The 22045-nt window shown below is 36.0% G+C and overlaps 1 protein-coding gene across 1 annotated transcript in view; it reads right to left on the reverse strand.

Annotated features, from left to right (window-relative positions):
* The window catches only part of LOC108972889, a 46602-nt gene extending 25057 nt beyond the window's left edge, over positions 1-21545 (reverse strand). The window contains exon 1 of the mRNA XM_018939779.1: positions 21490-21545. Coding sequence (XP_018795324.1) covers positions 21490-21493 — 4 coding nt within the window. The 5' untranslated portion in view covers positions 21494-21545. The remainder of the gene's footprint in view (positions 1-21489) is intronic.
* Between the last annotated feature and the right edge of the window lie 500 nt (positions 21546-22045).

Here is a 22045-nt window from a genome sequence, read left to right on the forward strand (position 1 = left end):
GGAACAGGAGAGGCGTCTCCGAACCGTTTGATACCAAACAAGGTTTCAGACAAGACGGATTCTTCTTCTTAAATCTACTCTTGGAGAAAATAATTCGAACTGCAGATTTGAGGAACAATTTTCTAAAAGAGTGTACAACTGCTGGCGTACGCCGATGATACTGATACCTTTAGTTAGTTCTGCTTCCTCCAGACTTAATAAGGGACTAGTATTGAACAAGGGCAAGGCGAAATATCTCCTGTCATCAAACACACAGTTATCGTACTTGCGAGTTAGCTCACACGTCACTGTTGACAGTCATAACTTCGAAGCCGAAGATAATTTCGTCTATCTTGGAACCAGCATTAGGATAAACAACAACGTCAGCCAAACCAACGCAAAATAGCTTTTGCCGACAGATATTACTTCGGACTGAGCAGGCAATCGAGAAGTAAAATCCTCTAGCCGAACAAAGACCAAACTCTATAAGTCAATCATCATCCCCGTTCTACTAAATAATCTAGAGGCATGGACGATGACATCATCTAATGAGTGTACGTTACAAGTTTCCGAAAGAAAGATTCTGACAATTAGGACACAACAGCTACGCTGACTAGGTCATGTCATCCGAATGAAAGAAAACACTCCAGCTCTGAGAGTATTCAACAGTACCCGCCGCCGGAGGTGGAGGAATACCTCCATTCCATGTTGGAGAAAGACTTTGAATCTTCAACTGGTGCCAAACAGCGAAAAGGAAGAACGACGCGCTATTATCACGTTAGCGGTGTCTACGCCCATAAAGATCAATAAAGCGAGAGTTGTTTACTGTAGCAATAGTAAATATAAGAGTATCTTGAAATTCCGCAAAGTATATTTATTAATTATTTCCGTGAATTCGAAATGTTTCCCATTTAACATAAAGCGAAATATATATGTCTCCGTATATATTACGATGAGCCAAATGCTAACCTGTCGAATGGGCATGGGTTGAAAATCTATCTCTGCATGGTCGGATTTCTAGCTTCATTTTAGGAGGTGTCAGGCAGTATTCAAAGTATGCTGTATAAATAACTTCGAAATATATTTTCGGTAAAAGTATCAAAATTTCGAACCATTTAGGATATAGTTTTTTGCATCGCAAATTCTTGCAGAACATAAGACTTCCAGTGGGATTTCTTTCAATTCAAAAATTCCTAGTTTTGGTGTGTTTTCACTCAAAAATGTAATTTTTAACAAAAAGCATAGATGAAAATAATGTACACAAAATATATATAAACAGCTTCAAATACAGGAATTTAGAATCGTTATTGACTCACTCTAATGCATATGTAAGTTAGTATTTGTATACAAAATAAGGCCATACAAGAATTTGTTGAATTTTGTTGTGTCGCTGTAACCCGAAATATGCAAACATCTTGACGTCTCAACGTCTAAATAATATATAAGTGTGTTGTTTAGGAAAATTGCGCTTTAAATAACTACAGTGACACGCGTGCGTGCGCTGCGGTCTTGTGTACGACAACCCAAAGGACAAATTCAAACGACGTCTGGGAATTTTGATTAGATGTGTGCGTGAGTGACTTTTTTTATTTCTTATATTGTTATTATTTTTTCTTTCGTTATTTGCACAACAATTTCTCGTCTGCATATTAGTGAAGAAGTTCATAAATCGACCCGCCTGGCGCGTGCACAGCGACACAGTGCCAAAGCACAAAATAACAAGCAATTAGAAAAAAAAGTATTAAAGACTTAAGACGGCACAACACCCATGAATTAATTATAAGGTTATGTGTATAAAAGAAAAAATATGGCAAACATATTTATCGAGTTGGTTAAAATAACTGAAAGAGACTGGGAGGGTAGGTATTTTGATTCTAAGTTAAAGTTGTGAGTTTTCTTGTTGTTCGTAATTAAAAGTATCAAACTGGAGTGCTTTTCTAGTATAAAATACCATAATGCGTTTCGATTAATTTTGCCAAAATAATTCGAGCTGCTTCCATTATCTGAAATTAACTTAAGCCACCTTAACATATTATTACAAATACTCATTTACTACTTGCTATAAGTATTTCCAAATACTGAACACTTTTCTACACTCGGGAAGAAGTTTCATTATATAAATAGAAATATATAAAGTATTGCCTACAACTCGGCTCATTTACCAATTAGTGTTAGCAAAGACACATACCTTAAATGTTTCCTGGTTGAATAAAAACATACACTTCCAGTTATATTTGATTATTTACAAGAATTTATAATAAATTTTTGTCTAAAATCTCCTTTTTGTATAATTTTACTTTTTTTTTGAAACTCAGAGAATTATTTAAAATCGGATTATTGAATTTTGATATAATTTAAGTAGGAGTAAATCGAAAAACAAAAGCAGTGACAGAGTCGCGAATACTATCGTAGCTCATAACAATACTAGGTGAGAAGCTCGGTCAAAAATATAACCGTCATTAAGAATATATATATATACAAGGTGCATTCCAAAGTAAACAGGACCTTTTAAATCTAGCGTCCCCTGGTGGGGACTGGTGCGTTAGAATCTGCCACCTTCATTGATTGCCCGGTGAGAATTTCATAGCATTTCATCAATTGGAATTGAAGTTATTGCGTTTTAAGTGTCAGCATGTTTGAGTCATCGGTGTGAAATTGAGCTTCAAACAAAGAGCCAACATTAAATTTTGTTTTCAAATTGATACAACTTTTACCGAAACGTTTCACTTGATGAAACAAGAGTATGACGATGATTGCCTATCCCGTAGTGGTGCCGTACACGAGTGGTTTCAACGTTTTCAAAGTGGTCGTGAGAACATAAATGACGATCAACATGTGGGCTAATCAAAATCTGTGACAAATCAGCCAAAATTATCATTGAAATTCATGGAAATGGAATTGAACATCTCCAAAACATCGATTTATCGCATTTTGACTGAACATTTGTCCTTACCAAAGGTGTGTGCACAGTTTGTTCCGCACAAATTGACTGACGACCGAAAATTGCTCAGAATCCAACATTCGAAGGACATCATTAATGAGGTCAAAAAGGACAAAAACTTCCTTACAATATTGTGAGTATTAACATGGTGTTTCTAATATGAAACCGAAACGAATCTCGAGGGTGCTAAATGGAAAGCAACGGACAAGCCGAAACCCAAAACATCGCGCATGGAGAACTTAAAATTGAAGACAATGCTGGTTTGCTTTTATAATTCCAAGGGTATTGTCCACAAAGAATTTACTTCACTCCGCCAAAACATTAATGCGGAATTCTACCTTGGAATTTTGAGGCGTTTGTTGCACGATAATGCGCCATCTCATCGATCGACGCTTGTGACCGATTATTTGACCAAAAATCACACTTTAACTATTAACCACCTCCCTGATATGGCACCGTGCGACTTCTTCCTTTTCCGAAAATGCATTTGCCCATGACAGGAAAGCGTTATGCAGACGTAAAGGCCATTCAAAAGGCTTGCACCAGCATACTAACCGCCATACCGGCCAACAGAGAATTTGTCTCGAATTTTGTATTTCTAACCAAATTTCGTCCGTGGAATCTTTAAGATTATTGGAAAACGCTAATGCTCTTACGAGGTTTATCAAAAACACAAGCCTACGAGTGGTACAAAACTCTTGTTCGACTTCTTTAACTGAGGCTATGGTGTTTGAAAATCGTCAAGAAAGTGTTGGAGAGATAACAAGAGCGTTTGGCAATAAAACTCACTAGCTAATAAGTCATACTCACGTCATCACATTAAATTCTGCAAATATTTCATATTTTTCTTGAACTTAGTTTTCTAAATACACACAGAAATCCTCTGAGGTGTATTCTATTTTATCAGATTTTGTCTGCGCATAGCGGTTTTGCCTTTTGTTTTTAATAGTTGTGGCGTCGCTTCTATCTTTTACGCTTTACACTTCTAACCAATCTGAATAGAACGTGACTTTAGCTACACAATTTTGTTGTTGTTGCTGCTACTGCTGCTTCACGTGTCGCCCAAAGCTACGCGGCAGCCACAAATATAAGCGTGTGCCCATAATATATGCAATGATTGTTTGTATGTATGTATGCATATGTTTGTAAGTAAAATACGTGTATTCCACTGCGGCTTTCAGTGGCCATGGCACATGGCAAACATTTGCCAATAAGAAATGCAAGAAAAAGATTGAAAATGCAAAAAGTATGAAAATGTTTGGCTGCGCAGTCGGCGGCAGTCAGCCGTGTTTGCCGTGCCAGTCAGTTTGGGACATCCTTGACACGCTTAATGACGCCATGACGGTTGTGGCGTGGTTGTAGTATTTGCACATGTATTTGTACGTATGAATAGCTTTATGCATTCTCTTCTATATTTTTCTGCAAACACATGCTGACGCTTACTCTCTGTCGCTGTTTTTTGCCGCTCCGGCGTACCATTTGGTCACTGAAGCATATGCATGTCCTGTAGGAACTTTCAACAAAGTAATTACAAACAGTCTTGGCGGGCACTAAGGGCAAGTCACCATGAAACACATGGTCCTAAAAGAAGCTCTTGTGATATTTATCTTATTTTGACCGGCCAGTTTGTATCGCAGCCATATATTATAATAGTCCGAACTGAAAATTTTTTCGGAATGCATAAGGTAATAATCTTTGCCACATTGGGTTAAGATGCATTGTTAAATAAAAAAGTTTTTCTTAGAAGGACTTGAGCTGTTATAGCTGTAAGCGGGAAACAAGCAAGCGAAATTTGTAAAGATGCCTCAAATAGTAATCCATGCCAAATTCAATACATCGTCGAAGTTTCGAGTAGATATCTCAAAAACTGAGGATCTAGTTCGGGTACAGACAGTTGGTCATGGCTAAATCGACTAAGCTCGTCACGTTGATGGCTATATATACTATATAGGGTTTCCGAGATTTCCTTTTGGAAGTTCAAAATAATATTTCTGCCAACAATAAACTGTGGAGTTTAGTTAAAGCCCTTCATAAACTTGGTCGATAGAGAGTTAAAAATACACTGCATAAAATCAGCGAAGTTTTTCGCTTAGAAACTCTTCCAGAAAAAAAAAAACACTTTAATTCATCGGCTACTGAGTGTACTAATCTCAACACCATCGCCTGTCCGAAAACGACCCAACATTTGTTATTGGAAATTCGATGGAATAGACCGCGTCCAGAACGCAGTGAAGAAAATAGGGAGTATACAGTAAGACCGTATAGAGTCGATTCGGCGCAATTTGAAGCAACTCGGACTAACGTAAGGACGAACTTAGAACGTCGGGACAGTAGTACTTTTACGTCGAGATCTTAAATTGAATGCGTACAAAATACAGATTGTACAAGAACTGAAGCCGTTCGACCTTCCCAAGTGACATCGATTCGCTCTATTCGATCTTGAAAAGTTCCAAGAAGATCCGATGTTTTCAACCCAAGTTGTACTCCGCGTATTTCTGACTCAATGGGTGTGTAAACAAGCAAAATTAGCGCATTTGGGATGAAGAGCAACCCGAAGAAATTCAATAGCTTTCATTTCATTCAGTAAAAACAACGGTTTGTTGTGGGTTGTGTCTGTTTAATCATTGGTTTATATTTATTAAAGAATGATGTCGGTGAGGACGCCCTTTATCGCGCCATGATAACCGACATGATCGTGATCTCGATGACATGTGGTTTCAACATGATGGCGACACTCACGACACATCGCATCAATCAATGGATTTATTGAAGGAACATTTCGGTGAGCAGGGTATGTAAAGCCTAAAGTCTATGCGGACAATATCGCTTCAGGCTTTAGAGCGAAACCTGACGCGTCTCATTCACCTGTTTCTAGTCGAAAAGCTCGAACGAGTCATCGAAAATTGGACTCAATGGATGGAGCATGAAAGAATGTGCTTTCGAATGATTAAGAGCAATTCCCACTAAATTTTCAGTTTATGTATTTTTTATTTAAAAAAAATAGGGAACCTCGAAAAGGATCACCCCATAACTTCCCGTCGGAGGAAAGGCCAATTGCACACAGAGTGTAAATACGTCCTACTAACTGGAATTATAAGGTAATCCTCAAATATTTAAACATTTTACAGCTAGGAATGACAATTTTAGACACCTCATATTAGGTGAAAATAGTGTAGAAGGCTTTTACTGGATGCTGCGAGAATGCTAAGAGTAGACAAATAAATTTTAATTCGTAGGTGGAAAATTAAAATATTAAATTAAAAAATGAAATATTAAAATATACTGAAATTCCCAATCACTCAAAAAGGTGAAGTTTATGAAAAACTGTTATTATTATTATTGTATCATATATTTTTAACATTAGACAACGAAAGAAAATCTTCTGATTTTGTTGACTTTTAAATCTTCAGCGAAGTTTTCCTACTGGGTATATACATTATATATATAGACGTACATTATGAGAATGTTAGTCGAACGTATGTTGTTTTTTGCTGAAAACTGGCTTTACTTGCGTAATAATTTTCCATTTTAATTGCGGAAACTGAAAATGGTGTTGGCACATGAATACGGATATGCGTAGCTACAATAAAAACATTAGAAATGCCTGAATTGGTGCACTAAATTCATTGGCAATGCTCAAATGAACGATTTATGAACTAACCCGACTTAAACTTGAAAATTTGTCGATATGAATTTTGTAAAGTCAATGAAATTAAAGAATAGCTCGCAGGGACTACTGGGTTCCGATTTTGTTGATGAGCCTACAACTGAAACTTGTACTGCAAGTTATGTAAGAGGATATTAGAAGGTTGTTTGTCAGAAAGCGTTGACATTTGGGGGCACTCTTACTTGTTTAGTCTTTGCTATATACTTTGCAAGAAAAATCGATTCAAGAACGTGGCACGAAATTTTAAAAATAATATGGCTGAGAAAAAGTGGCAATTAAGATTTACTAAAAAATTGGTAATTCGATATAAAAATTCACTTCTAGTCCTTCATTTGACCCTACAATCATCCTACAACTCTCGAAATATAGGTCCTTTTTTTCGTTGCCTACATCTAGGCATATTTTAGCGGAGTCGCCCACCTAACTACTGTTATAAAATTATACGCAGTTGGTTTTAAGTTTTTATAACCATAAAACATATCAACAGATAAAAAAGAAGCATATAAAAGAACACCTAAAAAATATATTTATGCATTCTTTTATCTACACCGGCGTAAATTAATATAAATGTTCGTATGTTTGCATTAATTGCTGCACATCTTTGTTGGTGTTTTCACCGCACTCTTAAGACCGAACTTAATTTCGTTAATTTACATCATAGAGCTGTTATGGCTCATAAATAAAGACTATTTACATTGCACTTTAGTCCATGTTATTCCTATGATAAAATACCCACTCATGCTCCAGCTAACTGTTGTTATTACATTTTTATAGTGAGCTCTTAAAGCTTTCGAGAAGCATATAGCATTCTGAGGGCATTCCAACATTGCTTGTTTACCGCACTTTAATGTGCCCTGAGGTGCTTCTCCCGAAGCTTTTAGTAGCATTCAAGCAGAGAATATTTCATTTGTAACATCTCAATTGAATCTGTACAGAGTTATTGGAGGAGGAAGAGTGGAAACTTCTAGGTAATTTTGCACTCAAGGCTAATAACTGTAAACATACATTCGCCTTTGCGTTTACACATGGATTGACGTATGCATATGGCTTGGACGTGAGTGCCCTCGACCAATATATGGGTGGTTTGAAAATTACCCTTTCACACAAATATTAATATTCGATCGGTCCGTTTTAATAACGAGTTTTCATAAACGTTTGAGTGATTTTGTTAAGAAAGAAATAAATTGTAGTACTGAAGCAATTACTCGTCTTTTTGATATGAGAAAATCTTCTTCAAAAATGTGGTGCCTTCACTGAATTAGCAAACCACCTCCGCTAATTTGGCAAGGTCCACCACAGAGCTAGACCTATTTTTGTTTAAAAACTGCTAACCTTAGTAGAAGAATCCTATTTTTTTCAACGCAGAAAGGGTTTATTCTTCCTCTTGTATCACCAGTAGGTATTACATTGATTACTTTGAGAACTAATGACCCATTTCATGCGAGTCTCGTATTTAAGTCAAAGTGGCTGCTATGATTTTATTGCCTGAACTTTTCTAATAATTTCTACTACCAACATACATATGTATGCATAACACAACGTTACATGTAAACTTCTAATTTTCCAAATTTCAAACTTTTTTCCTGCAGGTAATCTGACACCACAACAAAGCACACAACCTTTAGGCTTGTACAGCTAAGTGCATGCCTTCATTGTGTGCTTTATCGAATATTGAATTACATTATACGCTAATCAATTTAACGAAATTCGCTGTCGGCTGTTGTAAATTCATTTCCAATAAACATTTTTGGTACAAAATGGCCGAAAGCGAACACTGCTCACACTGATTTTGGTAAATTTAAATTGAATCACTTTAAATATTGCACTGTAAAAGTCTCTGTTAGTCAATGAAATTCGTTTCAGAATATTTGATGATGTTTTCAAAACGATGGAACAATGGAATTAAAAAAAAGTGCAAAACAAAATGGTTATTTTTTAGATAACGAAATATTTTGCTAAGCAGAACAAAGCAATTTTGGAGCAAAAAAAGTATAGCTGAAATTCTTTCCTTTGTACTGTTTAGAAAGAAAATATTTCCGCTGCTTAGTTTTAAAGATTCTGAAAGACAAGGTTGGTTAAAAGTTAAATACTTCGTATTTTTTTTAATAGCTTCGATTCAGGCCTTGGAGCAAATATCACCCGAGTCATTCCTCAGTTATCAGTCGAAATACTCGAATGAGTCATCGAAAGTTGGATTCACAGGATGAACCATTTGAGACGTAGCCGCGGCCAACATTTGAAAAGGATAATCTTCAAAAAATAAATGCCATAAATGTTCTTTCGAATGACATAAATATTTTCCATTAAATTTGAAGTTTCTGTGTTTTTCTTTAAAAAGGTTCCATCGATATGGCTTACCCTTTAGTACTCCTCAACAAGGTTTCAAAATCATGCAGGTTTATTGAGAAAGTTTTGATTTGGTTCGTGCGATGTTAATCATGAATCGGTTTTTCACCAATTTTACTTTAGCGGATAATGCACCAGACACACCGTACATGGCACACCGAAGCTGTTACTGTTGTTGTGGAGTAGAATATCGAAGAAGACCCTAATGATTCCAGTTGCCATCATGCATAGCGATAGGAGCTGTAAGCATCAACTTTATACAAGATTTTGCGGAACTTTCTCCCGTCTTACACGCTTGGTGGTGAATGGGGCCAAATAGAGATAACCACCAATGCCGCTATTTCAGAAGAAAATTATGTTCACTAATGAAGCTTACTCTTGGTTATTATCATATTTGGATATTTAAATCTATAAATCATTGTTCGACGCCGTTACATTCTCAATAGGTCCCGGTTTGAAGCTATCCACAGGCAGAGGGAATCCGTGGATCATGTTTCAACGCCATAAAGTCATGATTATTGACTGTTTCGTATTTGAAATATACGACGTTGGCCTGGCCAAGCTTTGTTTTCAGCAAGATGGAGTTATATGCCATACAGTTAACGAAACAGCCAATTTATTGAAGGAATCTTTCGAGAGTTTGTTGCAAGACAATTGATGATTCTTTGAAAGAAAATAATTGGCGTGTTATTGGTGTTATGGGGGACATGTGTCTGTCAAAAATTTGGCCTCTCGCCTGAAATTTATGCGATTCAGCCGCGGTGGTCACTTACCCTAACTCATGGTTAAAACATAACAATAAATCCTTATCCTTATAATAATGCTAATCTTTTGAACATAACCTTAAATTATATGGTTTTTGTTTCTTTTTGAAAACCCCATATCTAAAAAAAAACCCTTTATGTATGACAAAATATTGGCTATGGAAGTGGACAACTTTTTCTTGCTCTTAGCTTGCAATTTAAAATAATTTTTTTGGAACACATTTGCTTTTTGTTTTAATTTTACATACTTTTTTCGAAATCTTTCCAAATGGAATATTCGTGAATAGCTTTTAAAATGATTTGTTACATTTGGCTTATATATTATTTGGTAAGATTTTGGCACGATTTACTTTTATCAAGAGTTGTTAACTCTATTTTAGGACACATTTTTTTCTAACACTATTACCAGTTTCTCATATTTAGGTAGATGACAAGTCTATTATATCTAGCACTTAAGCATGCGAAAGATGGTGTGTGTTACTTTCCCTTTACACCTTTCTTCGCAGAATTCACCTCACGCTTGACCCAAATTGTAGAGGGATTTTCTTTTGATCGAGCCACTGCCTTCATTCCATATCATTTACATTATTTTCTATAAATCGGCAAAACTTTTGTCACCAAACACAAAACATGAAAGAAGAAGTATAAGAAATAGTGCAATTGCACCATTTGCCATTTAATTTCAAATTTGTCCTTGAGAACTTTGGCTGCTGCATGAACAGTTTAATGGAAATGCTGGTGAAGAGTTCAAATTTGCGCGAAAAGTAGAACAATATGTCAAATACATTAGTAAACCATACACTCATTTGTATTCGTATATGTGCATATTTGTATATCTGTATGTATAAATGTACGATTGTATATGTGTGCAAAGGAATTTTCATACAATTGAGTGCGTTAAAACACTGAGTTATGTTCGGCCGAAGGAAATTTTGTCAATAATATCAAGCTTACACACTCCTGCGCAATAAATTGTATAGCGACACAATTTCTAGCGCCTAGAAGTATGCTTATACTTTTTTTTTAGTCTTTACTTGTTCGTTCCGTATTCATTGAAAATTGAAATTCTCACTCCCAATTAATTTCGTTAATTGATGTTTCACAGGAATTGGAAAATTGCAATATAATGGCATGTTTTCTAAGAAGAAGTACTGGTGAAATTGTAATTCTCATATTCGGGTCAGTTATGGCACTCAAATGAGTTGGAAGGCCTTGAAAGCCAAATGAAATTCTAAATATTTTTCAATTGACTTTAGGTGAATTTCTACCGAAGTGGAACTGCAGCAGTTTCATTCAGAAAAAAGGAAAAAGAAAATTGTATAGGTAATGACGAAATATTTGATGTCATCAGGAATTTGCTTATTAAGTTTTACTAGAGCTTCTTCATTTAGACGAAAATTCGAAAAGAAATGTATTACCGAAGAGAAACCGTTATCCGACACTTTAACGAATTTTTGCAACAACAACTGTGATGACCGATGGATTTTTACAGCCTTATCTATATTATCCGCATTATCCGAATTTTATCAATGTTGACGGATAACCACTATGGCTAAGCAGATAAGCGAACAAATAGTTAATGTTATGAATAATCTCTCAAGTCGGAGATTTTCATAAATATTAACACAAATTAAGAAAAAAGTATTCAATTTGATACCTCACCGGCCATAAAAATGACCATAAGTAATATACTAAATACGAATATTCAAAAATCAGCTTTGTTACAAACAAAAACGAATATAAAACGGTTATCAGTATTATACGCATTTTATACACGTCAACGGATAATGAGTATAAATGTTCGGATATGCAAATATGTGACCAGTCCAAATACTAACAGCATAAGATTTGAGACATAAAGTCATTGCATATCACAGTTTTCCTTTCCAAAAATACAAATATTAACCGGGTATTTGTGAGCTTTGATCAAAAAAATTAAATATTAATCGGACATTCCTAGAATCGGGACTTTATCCACATCAAAACATAAACAGTTAATACATATGTACATATGTATATGCGAATATTAAAAAAATGTACTTTTCAAGCGAAAATAATTTGACTGTTCTCGTATATCACAAATTTATGTATACGAGTATAACTGAAAAACATTATATTTATCTTTACTGGAAGACATTACTATAAAATATAATATTTTTAGTTGTGAATTCTTAAAGAATATTCAAGAATCGAGCTATGCCAAAAAAGGAAGTAATATTAACACGTTATCCGCATTATCCAAATTGTATCCGCGTCAACGGATAATAAGTGTAAGTAACTGGAAAAAGTAACGATAACAAAATTATCCAAATATCCTCTGTGGCGACAGATTATTGATATACATAAATATTCGGATATCCAGACAAGTGCGTAGTTCCAGCGCAAACAGAATAGAAAAGCACTATCCAGGTTTATCCGTATCAAAGGAGAATGAGTGTAAATATCTAGAAACTTTATTATTAACTGGTTATCCGCATTATCCGAATTTTATCCGTGACGACGGATAATGGGTATTATTATTCGGATATGCAGGCACGTGCCAAGTTCTAGTGCTAACAGCATAAACACAAACGTGTGTCAAAGATTTTCATAAATATTCATAGAGTTTGAGAAATATAGTAACAGAATTATTGCATAAATTAAGCAGAGCCTTAACAACAAAAAAGTGTAAACGCGTAGGCTGTTCGGCTAATAGCCGACGTAATTTTAAGCATCAACAATTTTTTTCTCAGAACTAAAAAAGTTAACGAAAGAAAATGTCAAGCAGCAAGTAGATTAAAGCAGAAGATAATTACACAAGGAGGGTATCACACGTTTGCCAAGGCATAATTTGCAAATTTGTGTTTTCCTTCCAACAACAGGACAAGCACAGACAAATTAAGAAGGAACTGTTTTTTATGTCCTTGTTTCTTATTTTTTCATTTGGAAGGCCTACGAGCAATTTGACCTTCTGTTGCAAGAACATAAAAAATGGTATAAAATAAAAGTGATGTTAAAAAAGAAATGGCGAGAAAGGAAAATGTGTGCTTCACTTGAATGCCCATTGGCTCAGCTGCATTATTTAACTAGCAAATCTCAATTTCGCCCAATCGTCATAAAAATTCAAAGTAGATGCCGGTCTTGACGTCAGTTGTGGCTGTCGTTTTCCAACGCTCTGTTTTTTCCATTATCATTGCGATGCTATCACGTTTGTGGTTGTAAGAAACTGAGTGCAAGGAAACCATTTTGACGCAACTCTCGAGAAGATGTTCAATAAAATGATATACATACATATGTAGATACGTGTATATACGTATATATGAAGTATATGCGACGCTGCTGTCAGCAACACGCATTCAGAAATGCAAAATGGAAATAAAATTGCTAAGGGGTCAGTATTATTTTATCGAAATGTTAGCATTGAAATGGCAAAATGTAAATTTTTTATCTTCCACATTTAAAATTTCGACGCTTTAGTATTAAATTTTTAAAGTCACTGAAAGACGTAATCAACCAGGGGATAATATATCTTATCTACTCAGGACATCTTGGCGATAATGAACCCCATTTCCCAATTAATGACAATGAAGCAGACGTTCCATTGCCCGACCAAGGAAAAGCTCAAACAGCAATTACCCGTCTGAAGAAGATCAAAGCGGCAGGCACTGATGGGTTGCCGGCCAAGCTATTGTAGAATGTGGTCAGACGAAAGCATGTCATAGAATTTATGTGTTCTCAACATCGTATATAAGGTTCTATCTATCTGAAAGACTGAAGTCGACCATCAGAAAACTGAGTGGACCTTATCAGTGTGGCTTTAGACCTGGCAAATCAACAAMCGATCAGATATTCACCATGCGCCAAATCTTGGAAAAGACGCGTGAAAAGAGAATCGACACACACCACCTCTTCGTCGATTTGAAAGCTGTTTTCTACAGCACGAAAAGGAGCTGCCTTTATGCCGCAATGTCTGAATTCGGTATCCATGCAAAACTATTGCGTCTATATAAACTGTTGTTGAGCAATACCAAAAGCTCCGTCAAGATCGGGAGAATCGAGAAGGCAAAATCTTTTATAAGAGTGTACAGCTGCTGGCGTACCTCGTTGATATTGATATCATTAGCTTCAAGATAAGGAAGCAAAGCAGACGGGGAAAGTCCTTTTTCGGCGAACAAAAATGAACTCTATAAGTCACGTATTATACCCGTCCTGCTATATGGTGCAGAAGGATGGACGATAACAACATCTGATGTGTCGACGTAACGAGTTTCCCAGAGAAAGGCTAATATCGCATTCGATGGAACGATGAGCTGTGTGAGATAGACGACGACATTGACATAGTTGACTAGGTTATGTGGTTCGATTGTATGAAATCACTCCAGCTCTGAGAGTATTCAACGCAGTACCGGCCGGGACACTACTCAAATTCAAAAGAAGTTATATAAGAACTGTGATCGGAGTACAAATGGATACCTGTGTGATTGGGAGAAATGCCAACAGAGTAGAAAAAGATAGCACAGTAAAATATTTTCCATGTGAATAAAAGGCTCTGTACAGAAAAATAATCCAACTATTGGTGGTGAGTTTCTGGACGTCGTTTCAAAGTTTGAAAAAATAAAACTTCTTGCATTGATGACTTCATCAGGAACAGAGTGACTCAGAGTGACGAATTATTGGTCTCGGTGGTATCATAATTTTCCTACTAAAAGCCTAAGTGTGTCATCAAATTCGTCCAAAAGTGTCTAAGAAGAAGATATTGAAAACGTGCACGAGATCTTGGACTGAACGTTTCAAATGGCGAAATGGTACTTATAAAAATGGAAGGTGAGAATAACAACTTCGATTGTAGTACTCACTCCATGTTAAGACAATTTTTGAAAATTTTCTTACAAAAAAAAGTAAAAATAAATGCACCTTTCAGGGGATACTCTTTTTGGGAGAGTTCAAAATCAGAACCCTAAATATACTCACTAAAAGCCTGCTCTCTTTATATTAGTTTGTCAAATATTCGCGGCTAAGTATAAAACGTTACAGAGCTCGTATCTGTCAATACTATACATCTTTGAAAGGTCTTGACATAACCTGAAAAACGACGCTATGCACGATTAGTTTGGATATTGCGGTCAACAGTTATAGATGTGTTTAACATGGAGTTCAGTTTAAAGTTTTCTTTCGTTAAAGGAAAATCCGAATGGACCGACGAATGGTTTCACGATTCAGAGCGGGTGAAAACGAAACCATGAATAAGCCACCCGTCCGAAGACCTGTGACGACGAAAACCGATCAAATCTTGGAAAACATCGTGTTAGACCGGCGTCTCGTGACATCGTCCAGAAGATCGAAGTTAGTCACTAAACCATTTTAAACCATCTGCAGAAGGCTCGAATACACAAACAAGCTTGATGTTTGGATGCCGCATGATTGGACGCAAAAGAAATTCCTGGACCAAATCAACGCGATATGCTGCTGAAACGGAACGAACCATTTTTGAAGCGGATGGGCGACGAAAAATGGATCACATACGACAATATCAAGCGAAAATGGTCGTGGTGGAAGGCCGGAGAATCATCTCAAACAGTGGCCAAGCCGGGATTGACGGCCTGGAAAGTTTTGCTTTGTGTTTGGTGGAATTGGAAGGAAATCATCCACTATGAGCTACTCCCATATGACCAGACGCTTAATTCTACCATCTACTGCGAACAACTGGACCGCTTGAATCTGGCGATCGACTAGAAACGTCCAGAGTTGGACAACAGGAAGGGAGTAGTGTTCCACCTGGACAACGCTAGACCAAACACTTCTTTGATGACTCGTCAGAAGCTACGGGAGCTCTGATGGGAGGTTTTATCGCATCTCCCATATATCCCGTACATAGCGCTAAGTGATTACCACCTGTTCCTATTCATGGCGAACGCCCTTGTTGGTGTAAAGTTGAACTCAAAAGCGGCTTGTGAAAAGTGGCTGTTCCAGTTCTTCGCAAATAAGGAGGGGGTATTCTGAAGTTGCCGTCTAGATGGAAACAGATTAACGAACGAAACGGCGCATATTTGAACTAAATCCGATCACCATAACACTTTTTATAAAACATTGAATAAAGAGCAGAAAGAAGGAAAGGAGGTATTTGACAACCTAATAAATTAACCATTTTATCTGAATCACCTTTGACTTGTATGGGCTTTACACAGTCAATAACAATAACATTAATCAGCAATAACTGTACAAGCTAGCCGTAAACAAACATTACCGCCAACAAAGTAATGACAATAAATTCGATGAATTAGCAGCCGTAAGCAATGAGGAGCTGCCTCGGCAAGCACATTTACGAGCAAGTAGCACCAACAGCGAATAATTAGCAGAAAATTTGTAAATTACAGTTACACGTTCTTTGTATGTATGTGTGCACGAACGTGCTGACCGCGTGACAAGCGAACATGCAACAGTTAGTTGTTAAGGAAAATTGTGCAAACATTTAGTATATTTATTGTGTGCGGAAAACATTGCAATTTCTAAGTAGGAAAGTGGGTGTTAATATTTCAGGACTGTGCGTATGTGTGTAAGTGTGGCTGGAACACCCACATGCGGCAGTGAGCACATATAAATGTTGCGGGAGGTTTAGGAATGTGTGTAGGCACTTTTTGGGTGGGCGAAAATTGTTTTTGTCATAAATAAAATTTGCTGAGAAAATTCTCAAAATCAACGGGCAAACTTTGAACAGCATATGATTATGTAGGGTTGCTCAAAAATATGTATGTAGTTATATGTGCGTAAAAATGCGTAGGTGGTTCTTGGTCTGCCGTTGTACAATTTTGTGGTGGTTTTGGTGGCAGGGCAGCAGGCGCTCAGTTATTGTTGGTGAAAGCGAAGAGATAATATAAGAAAGGATAGAAAAATTAAAAAAAATGGAAAGAAAAGGGAAAAAATTCACTGTTACAGAATTATGGTGCAGTAAGAGGCGTAGAATGATGATATTTGTTAGTTTTCACTTTTGTTTTTGTACTTGAAGGTTAGAGTTTATAATATGAAACGGAATAATAAAATCAAATATCGGTGACTAAAAGCTAAAAAAAAATTTTGTAATGGCATACGGTGGGCCAAGGTCTGGTAAATACCTACATATATACTATGAAGACAATATAGGTGGGAGTTGTTGCTAAACAAAGCGGACGAATACAATTCGTAAGAAAAGGAGCAAGTAGTTTGCTCTAGGGAGCTATTGAAAAATGAATTTCGCAGAAACTTGCCTTTTATCTCGTTGCTTCTGATTCGAAATCTCTGAAATCAGTTCAAAGCGAAATTTGTATTATTTTACATGATTCAGTTTGAGCAGCAATCAAATAACTATATACCTTTTTCAAGAGAGGTAGAGATAGCTTTCTTAAGCACTAAAGTTATTTTTGTTCAGTATTGCTTGGCATTTAATCATGGAAAGACTTACGTCTGGAAAACGTTTACAAGCCGTTCAATTTTTTTACAAAAGTTCACGTTCTCCAAAGAATGTGTTTCGCGTTTTTCGCTCCACTTATGATCAACATAATCAGACTACTGAACGTACTATTCGCATCACTATTACCCATCTTGAGACCCAGCTTTCATTATTGGATAATATGCGACCGAATAGACCATGTTCGGCAAGCAATGAAGAAAATGTAGCAGCCATAGCTGAGAGTTTATACGTAGACCGTGGAGAGTCGATTCGCCGCAACTCGAACTAACATATGGAACGAATTGATGAATTTTTAGTTGGCATCTTAAATTGAAAGCGTATAAAATATAGGTTGTGAAAAAACTGAATCCACTCGATCTTCCCAAGCGGCATCGGTTTGCTCTACGGGTTCTTGAAAAGTTCCGAGAAGATCCGACGTTTTCAAGCAACGGATTCATTGAGACAATACTTCGGTGAGCAAATAATTTCACGTTTTGGGCCGATCGATTGGCTACCAAGATCATGTGATATCACAACGTTAGACTTTTTCCTGTGGGGATATGTAAAGCCTTAAATCTTTGTGTACAATTCTGCTTCGATTCAGAATTTGAAGCAAAACATCAGGTGTGTCATTCGCTAGTTGCCAGTCAAACTGACTAGAAAAATTGATGGATCCTTTGAAATAGGTAATCTTCAAGCAATAAATGCCGAAGAATGTTCTCTCGAATGGCAATAAACCTATTAAATTTGAAGTATCTATTTTTTATACTCACGCAACAAAGTTGCTAAAGAGAGTATTATAGTTTTGTTCACATAACAGTTGTTTGTAAGTCCTAAAACTAAAAGAGTCAGATATAGGGTTATATCAGGGTGACGAGTAGAGTTGAAATCCGGATGTCTGTCTGTCCGTCCGTCCTTCTGTCCGTCTGTCCGTCCGTCCGTGCAAGCTGTAACTTGAGTCAAAATTGAGATATCATGATGAAACTTGTTACACGTATTTCTTGGCTCCATAAGAAGGTTAAGTTCGAAGAATCGACCCACTGCCACGCCCACAAAATAGCGGAAACCGAAAACCTATAAAATGTCATAACTAAGCCATAAATAAGCCATAGCTATGTCAACCATATTTTCCATATACAGTTCAAAAATAGAAGAAGTCGGACAATAACCACGCCCACCTCCCATACAAAGGTTATGTTGAAAATCACTAAAAGTGCGTTAATCGACTAACATAAAACGTCAGAAACACTAAATTTTACGGAAGAAATGTCAGAAGGAAGCTACATCCAGGTTTTTTTTTAAAATTGATAATGGGCGTAGCGTCGCCCACTTATGGACCAAAAACCATATCTCAGGAAGTACTCAACCGATTTCAATGAAATTCGGTATATAATATTTTCTTAACATCGTGATGACATGTACCAAATATGGGTGAAATCGGTTCACAACCACGCCTGAAATGTCGATTATCACTTTATCATGCGAGAGTATAAAATGTTCGGTGACACACGAACTTAGCCCTTCCTTACTTGTTTTTTTTAACGTAAGGAACCTCGAAATGGATCACACTTTAGATATAAGCCTAACGATGGAATAACAACATGTTTTATGAACTCTGGAAAAAGTCTGGCAAATATTCAAACAATAATTATTTCTTACCGTATTTACCGATAGTCCTTGCTAGGAAGACGAATCTTCTTTAAATGCTGCTTTCGGCCCCAAATTTTTCTTAAGAAATATGTTCATATAAAGAAACTTAAAGAATTATGTTAGGTTGAAGGTAAGCTCCAAAGCTCGCTTACTTTGGACCAAAGGCCTTTAAGCGGCGCATCTGGAAAAGTAATAACTGCTGCTGATTGGTAAAAGTTTCTATGTTCATCGAAATCGTTGACTGAAAACTTCATGAAGAGGAGCACATTGCTCGGGGTTAAGGGAGTTTGGCGTTACATAATCAAAGTCAAACAAATTTTAAAATTTCTGAAGGCTTCGTCAGCTCATTCGGTACTGATTATTATAAAAATTTATTTTTCGCAGCATATACTCTAGATAAGGGCTTGGGAGTCAATGGAGTTTAATTAACAATGAAGCAGTCGGGTATATGCAACCGTAAGTAGACTTTCACTGATCTGTCTATAAACTTCCACATATAACCACAAAGTAACGCATTTATATGTGATCAATGGCTGTTATGGCGTTTGCCAATTTTTTGAGGTTAGTTATAAAGTTTGTTTAAAATGTGAGGTCTATTAACAGCATATAAGCAAATCTTCAGGAATTATTGGAAAGAGAGGTTGAAAGGTTCGAAAGGAATGTAATATAGGTTATGTATCGACCAGCGAGAACAACTAAAAACATTAGTATTAAACATTCTGGAGATTTCGAAGCTGTAGACCGCAGTAATAATAATCAAAAGCGAATGTTAAATGTAAGATAGAGTATGTGATATAAGATGTAGTATGTTCTAGAGCGCGTACGAAGAGGTACTTGTTTTACAAAGTTTACGGCGTATACACCGAAGATACATTCGCAGGAAAGAATGCCGTTATTGCGATGATTGCTTCACATTAGTCTAGAAAAAGCGCAAGTAAAGTTTATGAACTTCTCAAAAAACTTTACATCTTGAGAATATTTGTTTACCGCACTCTTAATCGTTTTTTTTCCAAATATCTGCAGTTGATGACAGGAATAGAAGTGGTCTTAAGTGGTTGGAACCAATGTGCGAACACGCATAAATGACCTTGGAAAACAGGAAAGGGGACAGATCACTGTCAATTCTTATTCGAGATCATCTCCAGCCTATCGTGTGTCAACAAAATCAATGAATATACATCCAAAGAGGCAAAAAATATTATTCCAAGGATTCAACGTGGTGACGATCTAGTTGCTGTAATGGTTTGTTGGGGAGTCTCCTGTAAAGGCGTTACACCTCTTCACTACTGAGATAAAGAGTTTTAAACTGAGACAGTATTGTACCAGGAGGATGTTTTAGAAGGCATGATAAAGCAGTTTACCATAATCTTTTCAATAGAGATTATACGAACTTCTAACAAGGTTCTGTCTCAGCACACAAGATAAAAAGAAGGTTAAAAAAAAAAGAAATGTAGTTTTATTTTTATAATGACCTGAACTTGTAACAGCACTTATGGCAGAAGAAAACAGCTCTCAATAAAAACTTTCTAGAGAAGTGTGGTCAAAAGGTATCTAAGAGCAAAGTCGCAAATTGCGCGAAGTACAGTTGTTCAGAACACTTACAGTCTGAAGTACTTTAAAAATAAGTTTAGTATTCCTGCCTGTGTATAAAATGAATGTTGAAACTAACTATTGTTGTACGATGAATTTGGTAATAATTTTTTTAACAATTCATTGATCAAACCTGCAAGATTTGGGAACTTAAGACTTAAGAATTTGCGAGAAACAATTTTAATGAAAATGGATTATTACAAAAAATATTACAAATTATGTAAATATTGAGGAATATTAAGGCAAAAGGAACAACATAACATAATATAGTGATAGTGATAACAGTTATGCATGGAAATTTGTGTAGAAAAATGACAGTTGCAAAATATTTTAAAAAGTGCAGGTAAACTTTTTTATGCAAACACTAGACTTGTGTTTTTGAAAATGAGTTTTGGGTTCGAAAATGAAATTTATTTGCAAAAACGAGACTACACCTAAAAGTGAAGATGATAGGAAACCGAAATCGAAAGTGAACAAAGCGGTTTGCGGAAGTTTCCAAAATATGATAAGCAATGAAAATGCATTAAAAGTAACTTGATGACTCAAACATCAAAAAGGCATTTTGACAAAACTTTTCATGAATGCTTTTAGTTTCAAACAATTAAAATGCAGTTGGTATGAGCATAAATGTCATGAAATGAAAGCGTCAACCAATTAAAGTTTTTAGCAGAAATCGAATATTTCATTTGTGTAAAAATATGTTATAGTCAATTTACCTGCCTCGGACGTTTTTGTATTATTTTCGTGTTGAGTTTTTTTAAGGATTTTTTCGTAAATATTTTTATGGTTTTTTTTTTGTTTTTAAGTGTTTTTGCATTGTACAAAAATTAATGATATATTAAATTGGTTATTTATAAGTTAAGTAAATATTGTGTATAATTTCAAGTGTTGAGAAAAAGAAATTTACAGTTACTTTTACAGTTAGTTCGTAATTTTGTACAAATATTCCGAAAGTAAAAATATCTAAAGAGAAAGAGTTAGCAATTGCATAAAGTACATTTAAACGGCACATTTCAGTTGCGCTTGCTAAACAATTATTTTGTTTTTGTTGCTTCGCTATTATACAAAATATTTATTTCAAAGAAATACTGCTTTGCTAAATTTGTTTGTAATTAAATTGATTTATTATGTGTGAAACGCTTATATTTACCCATGATCCATCCAAGGTGGCAAGCTTGCTCACTCGCTTTTGTTGTAGATGGACGAGCTCACCAAGCGCCGCACGCTTGTACCGAGCGTGAGAGTGTTGGGATGTTTACTCGGCTTTACATGCTGTTGTTCTTAATTTTGGCATGCAATTTTTTGACACTGTGAAACACTGTTTTATTGATTAAACACGATTTTTTTAAATGTTTTATTGCGTAATTGTGTCACATAAATTTATTTTTGATTACGCATTTCGCTTGCGTCGCTCAATGGTTGATATTCACAGTCACAGCGCCTAAGATTATGCAATAATACATTTTATGACAGCATATAGTTATATGTGTGAAGTGCCACATATGTATATACAAGCCTACATGCCGGAGCGTATAGAATTTCATTAGTTTAACGCAGTGGCAATAAAAATCGCTAGACATCGAAGGTCAGCTGACATATCACCTTTTATATAATCAAACTTAAACTAGTTTAAAGTGGGTATGGATATCAATTTAAAAAATATGCATTTGCGATAGTGCTCGCTGATCTTAAAATTGTCGATATAT

This window comes from Bactrocera latifrons, unplaced genomic scaffold (assembly GCF_001853355.1).
Source record: "Bactrocera latifrons isolate USDA-ARS-PBARC rearing strain unplaced genomic scaffold, ASM185335v1 scaffold_436, whole genome shotgun sequence".
Taxonomy (NCBI): domain Eukaryota; kingdom Metazoa; phylum Arthropoda; class Insecta; order Diptera; family Tephritidae; genus Bactrocera; species Bactrocera latifrons.